The sequence below is a fragment of the Gracilinanus agilis genome, unplaced genomic scaffold (genome assembly GCF_016433145.1).
Source record: "Gracilinanus agilis isolate LMUSP501 unplaced genomic scaffold, AgileGrace unplaced_scaffold60845, whole genome shotgun sequence".
NCBI classification, from domain to species: Eukaryota; Metazoa; Chordata; class Mammalia; order Didelphimorphia; family Didelphidae; genus Gracilinanus; species Gracilinanus agilis.
Window position 1 is genome coordinate 1 of NW_025396157.1, and position 6,957 is coordinate 6,957.

A 6,957-nucleotide genomic window follows, 5' to 3' on the forward strand; every position below is an offset into this window, starting at 1 on the left:
TCTGGAAATTTGGGGTATACTGGGAGACCTGGTACCCACCACAGATTGAGGACTCTCAAGGTATTCCTTTTATGTAGATGACCAATATCACTATTTGCCTTATTTTCTATCCATCTTCACTCCTTTGTACTTCTCCATCATGCTCCTAGGAACCCTGAAAACAACATAATCCCCTCTGTTTGGAGAGCAAAAGTTTCCTCTCCAAACCTCCATGTCAAAAAGGCACCCAAGCCAGCCAACTCTTAATTTTTCTTTGATGGATTTCTCCATCTCACTAATGTGTTTTCTTCTTTTCTCCCCAGGCCTCCTTTTTCACTTTCCTTTTTTTTTCTCTTCTGAAGTTTTCTCCCCAAATTAGATCATGAACTCCTTGAGGGCAGAAACTCTCTCTCTCTCTGTCTCTCTGTCTCTCTGTCTCTCTGTCTCTCTGTCTCTCTGTCTCTCTCTCTGTCTCTGTCTCTCTGTCTCTCTCTCTCTCTCTCTCTCTCTCTCTCTCTCTCTCTTGATCCCTCCTGCACAGCAAAGTATTGGATAGGATAAGTGCTTAATAAATGTTTATGTGCGACTATATTCGAAATTAATTCATACTTTTTTATTTAATTTTTTTAAACCCTTGTATTTCGGTGTATTGTTTCATAGGTGGAAGATTGGTAATGGGGGTCAAGTGACTTTCCCAGGGTCACACAGCTGGGAAGTGGCTGAGGCCCAGTTTGAACCTAGGACCTCCTGTCTCTAGGCCTGACTCTCACTCCACTGAGCTACCCAGCTACCCCTAATTCATACTTTTATGGAAAATAAATTTTAAGTTTCTGAAGAACCCTGGCTTCACACAGCTAAACAGTTGGACACGGGAGGAATATTTTAATATGCAAATAATGTCTTAATTTCATCACAAAACTAGCAACCCGAACGGTCCCCTAAACAATTTAGGGAACTCCAGGGGCACACTGACCACACTTTTGAAAATCCATGAAGGCTTTTGTACCATAAGGTGAACATTTGAATTTGGGATAAGTAATTTGTTGATAATACTTTGAAAATAGAACCCGTGGTCTTCCTCATGAGTAAGTAAAGGAGGGAGGGACTTTCTGGGAAAGCGAAAGCACTGCCTCTTTCATTCTGCCAGGAAACCAGAAATCCTTAAAGACTTCCGAGAAGGTAACTGACTTCCTTCCCCAGAATTTGTAATTATAGGAATTTTCTCCCTATCTTATGCCCTCTCAACCCCACCACTTAGTAGGGGCTCTCTTCCAGAAGGTAGGGTGCTAATTTGACGGTGTGCACTAGGTTCCCCCTTTAGTTCCTCCCTGCAAGTCTCTTAAGTTCTTGTAGTTTAGAATCAAGGGTTTAATTTTGTGTCCATCCCTTCAGGGAAACCCTGGAAGACAGTGAGGTATAGAGCAGCTTATTTTCTTCTCTTCCTGGTGTCTCACGTCCCTCTGTATCCCGAGCCCCCTCAGTGCCCGTCAGTGCTGGGGCAGAAGCAGCTTTATCTGTCCTGCTCAGCTTCTTGAAGGTAAGGAGGCTTAAAGGCACGATTCATTTAAAGAGGTCCTGACCCTGCCTGTGCCAAATACAAGGTTCCCATGTATCTTGGTTAACTCATGCCTTCCTGCTAAGTCCTCCTTAAAAGGATTGGCACAGGCTCCTGGGGGCACTGACTGATTCACACATGCAAAGTAGTGAGGTTGTGGCCCTGGGTGCAAGGAGATGTCTCCAATTTGGCCTTGGCTATAAAGGAGTAGAATCAGAATTATTTCCTGTCTTTGAGACTCAGTGTTCTCCATTATTCCTTCCAAGCAGGGGAGGAAGAGTTTTCATACTTTTAAGAACTCTGCCTAGAGGACTTCTGGAATCTTGTTTTTGGGTGTTCTCTGTGAGCAAATCACAGAGCAAATCCTCCCCCAGCCTCTGCAGGCAGCATTTTCTGGGGCTTCTGTGGGATCTCTTCCTGTTCTGATGCCATTTTGTGGGTGCAACTCAGCCTTTGGCACAATTTTCCTGCTTGTTCCTGGTCACATTCTTGCTGAAGCTGAGGGTTGGATGTTTACCATTTGCTTGAAGTTATAACATGGAGTAGGTATAGACTTTCCCATCTGCTGAGTTCTCTGGGAGAAGCTAGATTTTGCTGCCTTCAAATGATAGCCAGCAAGCTCTTATTAAATATAAATTCTCTTTTGTAATCCATTCTGGTCTTCACTTGTATTTTATGTTCGAGTTTATATTTATAGCAAAGATTACTAAAAGGCTATTTTTCTGTATCCTATTTCCTTCTGTTTATCCTTCTTTCTTTTTTTATCCTTTCTCCCTAAAGTCTGTTTTGCTTCAGAATGATGACTTCTTACTTACCTTTCTATTCATCTTTCTTCTTCACTCCCTTTCTCTTAACCCTTTTACTTCCTACTTTCATGTTAGGTAATTTAAATTTCTATATGTAATGGAGTGAAATGCTGAGGATTATAAGGAAAAGCAAAATAATCTCTGCCTTCAAGGAGCTCACAAATCCTATTGGGGAAAAACATGTAAATATTTTTACATAAATTTATTAAGAAATTTATTAAAATATTGATTATTTAGTAGTTTTTCAGACTACTCTGATTCTTTGCGATTCTTTTGAGGGCTATCTTGGCAAAAATGTGGAAGAAGTTTCTTATTTCCTTCTCCAGCTCATTTTACAAAGGAAGAAACAGGCAAACAGGGGTAAAGGACTTGCTCAGGGTCACACAGCTAGTAAGTGCTTGAGGCTTAATTTAAATTCTGGATGATGTCTTCTTGACTCAGGGCCTTGTATTCTATCCACTGCACAAGCTAGCTTCCCTGTTATTAAATAAAAATATTATTAAAATGAAAGTTAGGCTGAGTGTTCAGAGGAAAGGAATTGTACCACAGGTTTACAGAGCAGTAGGGACACTTCCTTTGAATCTTTACTCTCTTGGTATCCTTGTAAAGTTTAGTCAAGGTTAGTAATGACTTCTTGGGTGTGTTTTGACTTTTTGGTATTGATTCAATTTTCAGAGTTGTCTTTTGTAAACTCAATTGTTAGATTTTTTTTTAACATGGTTAAGGGCAACACTATTTCCACAAGTTATTAGGTTGCCAGTGGGAAGTCTTGTGTTTCTCAGAGAGCCCCTTGGAAGTGATAATAGGTCAGTGACAGCCCATGATTCATGGTAGAGTCCATCCTGGGAGAAGATTTTATTTATCATGATAACCCTGACCATATACTACAGGATTATGTATTTAGAAGATTCTCTGCTTAAGCATCACACTGGACCCTTTGACCCTTCTTATCCTTTTTTTCCTTAATATCCTCTGTGAAGAATGGGATAGTGAATTAATTAAGAAGGAATAAAGTGTTTGCCTTGCTTCTTCAGTGAGGGCCCAGTTAACATTAGATAACACAAATTTGTAGTGGGACTGGTCAGCACAGTTTAGTACTTTCCTCTACATTTATTGAGCAGCCTATAAATAGGAATGAAGGAGGAGGATGTAATCCAGGGTTGGAGGATAGGAAGGCATGAGCAGCAGTAGGACAGTAAGGTCAGAGAATCAAAGGTCAAGGATAGTGTTGAGTGAACATGGTTCACCATGAAATTGAGATGGGGAAAGGAAGAGAGAATCCAAAGCAGGAATGAAGACCTGGGAAGTAACTGAAGAATGGAGGGTACAGTGAGGAAAAAGAACAAGATTAGAGGTTATAAAACAAAGGAAGAAAGAATTCTAAGCAGCTGGAACTCTAGAACTTTTAATTTATTCATGAGTGTTCATTTTCACTCCAAAGACTATAAAACATAATTTACTTATTTGGCAACAATAAAAGCAAAAACAAAACAGAAAAAAAAGAAAGATTATCTGATGAGGAAATCCAAGACTTGAAGGTAAAAAGCTAGATGGGGAGAACAATTGGATAAAGACCAGAGATAGCAAAAGAAGGTATGTGCTGTATTATCATCAGATCAATATCTGAAGGAGGAAATAAATAAGTATTCTGAGACACATCACAAATTTGACTCAGAAATTTAATTTTTCTAGACATATGCTGGGATCTGTTTCTTCTCTCTCTTTTCCCTCAAACCGAACAGCAAATACCTATTTTTTTACTTTAATGATAATTTTATCCTTCAAAAAGAAGAAAAAAAACAACTGGGGAAAGTTCTGTTCTGAACCTGATGTTCCCCAATAAGGAAGAACTGGTTTGTTGAGAAGTGACCACTCTAGCTTAGGATGTGAGATAGAAAAATAGGGAACCAGGCATAGTTTAAGTGCTCCACATTTTTAAAGCACAGTTCAGGGGGTACAGAGACAGAATAAGTGAAATTCCATGGCTTAGATTTTTTTTTTTCAACTCCTACCTTCTGTCTTAGATTCAATACCATGTATTGGTTTGAAGGTAGAAGAGCAGTAGGCAAAGTGGAGTAAGTGACTTGCCCAGAGTCACACAGCTAGGAAATGTGTGAGGCAGATTTGAACCTGGGACCTCCCATCTCTCCCTAACTGTCTTGGCCTAGATTCCTACTGGTTTTCCAAAGAAATAGGAAATCTCTCAAATTAGTTGGAGCTTTCTCTCAGACTGAGAGACCGTTTAAAGGACTATCATGCTTTCTAAACTTGCTAGCATAGTATTTTTCACAAAATAAGTGCTTAATAAATTCTTTGTCAGGGGCAGCTAGTGGATAGAGAGCCAGACCTGGAGATGAGAGGTCCTGGGTTCAAATCTGGATTAAGGCACTTCCTATCTTTGTAACACTGGACAAGTCACATAGCCCCAATTGCTTAGTCCTTACTGTTCTTTGGCCTTAGAACAAATATGAATTCTAAGACAGAAAGTAATTGTTTAAAAAATAAAGATAAAATGAAATGCTTTGTCTTTCAAACAACAATTCTAGAATGCCCTCAAAAATGAAATTCTTCAGTTATTCTCTTCAGGAAGAGAAAGAGGAGATGCCCATGGAAAACCTGCTTTTAGTCCTTGAAGAACTCAACAACCAGCTTAGATTTTTTTTATAGATGTAGTGAAGGTGAAAATAAGATCTGGTAATGGAAGATGAATTCAAAGTTATGCTTTAGTCCTGTAAGAATAATATCAAGAGTGCTGAAATATGGAATGAGCTATGGCTGGTACTGAAAGTAAGGACTGCAAAAAAGAATCTGGCCTTAGATGTAAGGTTTAGGTCACAGCTTGGTGAAAACTTGGAGAGGATGTTTCATTAAAGACACATTCTTCTGGGAAAGAGTGCAGTTTCTAACACAGCCCCTACCTACCAATAGAAAAAAAAAAACCCTTTTGTTGAGAATAGTTCCTCCCTGAATAAAGGAGGAGTTTCTCACTTACATCATCAGTCATCATCTTTCCCTTTCATTTCCCTGTTCTGGGGCTGAAGGAACCACTTTTCTTCTAGCCTCTGTGGGTTTCAGATGTGTATCATTTAGTAAAATTCTAGCAGTAAGTAAAATTTACTTGAGGTCACTACCCTAAGGCTAAAGGAACTTGACTCACTTGGGCTCTCAGAATGGAGACATTGCTGTTCTCTTTGATCACTTCTTTCTGACCAATTTCCCTGCCTTCAATTCACAGACTGTTTCTGGCATTGAATTCTAGTTCCAATAAAAATTCATATTGACAATGGTCTTGGCACAATATCTATAGATTTCTGTGAAATTTCACTTTTCTTCCCTTTCTTTGTTGAATAGATTTTCAGCATGGAACATCCTTGTGGTCTTCTCACCCTCTCTAAGCAGCCAGGTAAGTCTATCATGAGTACAAGCAAGGAGAAGAGAAAGTTGAGATAAGTTCAGAACTCTAATACCCTCTTTGGTATTATCTTTGGTACTCAGAATTAAAGACTGATGTGCATTTCCCTCCTCCAGTGCCTCTCAAGAGCATCTCAGTGGATGTGTCTATCAATCAGTTTGTGGCAGATGTGTCTGCAACCCTGGACTACAAGAATGAGGAAACAGGCCCTGTGGAAGCATTGTTTGTGTTCCCCATGGATGAAGACTCTGCTGTTTATAGCTTCCAGGCTCTGGTGGATGGGAAGAGTATAGTGGCAGAAATACGAGAAAAGCAGCAGGTAGTAGGGATGGGACCCCAGTGCTCCCCTTTCTCTTCCTCATGTTGGATTGGTATTTTTTGTTTAGTATCAGCTGGAAACACTAAGTTGCTTTTGTCCCTCCTTGAGCTGCTTTTTTACCTATAGGACTGTCTTCTGTAAAATGAGAGAGTTGACCTAGATAATCATTGGGGGACTTTCTGACCCTAAATTTCTGATTCTTGACTGAAACCATTTGGAGAGAAATCAGCCTGAGGGGCTGTTACCTCTGTCCTGTAGCTTTTCTCTCTAGCTGCCTCCTCTAACTCTTCTCATTATTTCTGCCTCTCCTCTTCTCCATAAAAGGTTTTTTCCTCTTCTACTTGCTCCCAAGTCCTCCTCATTTCTGTTCTTCCTCTTTTCCCTCAGGCTCAGGAGGACTATGAGAATGCCATCTCCCAAGGCCAGGAAGCCTTCCTACTAGAGCAGGATAGCAGCTCTGGGGACATTTTCAGATGTAGTATAGGAAATCTTCCCCCTGGCCAGAAGGCTGTTGTCACCCTGAGCTATGTTCAGGAACTGTCCCTTGAAGCAGATGGGGCTGTTCGATTTGTGCTGCCAGCCATCTTGAACCCACGCTATCTTCTCCAAGGTGAGGAGTTGGGCTTCTCCAATAGCAGTGGCAGGAGTTTGTGGATGGAAGGGGGTGGGGAGCATCTGAGTCCAACTGGGTGTTGTGGCTGAGGTGAGAAAAAGTACTTCAGTTCCTCCTGACCTCATCACTGTACTGAGAGTTCCTTGGCTTCTCACAGAATCTGCTGAGACTGACAACATCACCTCTCAAATTGCCCGGATTCCTGGCAAGGAGCTGCCCTACACTTTTAGTGTCAGTGCCAATATCTGCTCCTCTAATGGCATTGAGAAGGTC

The 6,957-nt window shown here is 40.7% G+C and overlaps 1 protein-coding gene across 1 annotated transcript; it reads left to right on the forward strand.

The window, feature by feature from the left end:
* Positions 1-1,356: 1,356 nt before the first annotated feature.
* On the forward strand, positions 1,357-6,954 carry LOC123256555 (von Willebrand factor A domain-containing protein 5A-like; the record flags this gene model as incomplete). The annotated part of the gene is made up of 5 exons (XM_044685147.1): positions 1,357-1,516; positions 5,692-5,743; positions 5,869-6,071; positions 6,459-6,681; positions 6,842-6,954. Coding segments are annotated over exons 2-5 (582 nt in total), but the record flags the coding sequence as incomplete, so codon positions are not given.
* Between the last annotated feature and the right edge of the window lie 3 nt (positions 6,955-6,957).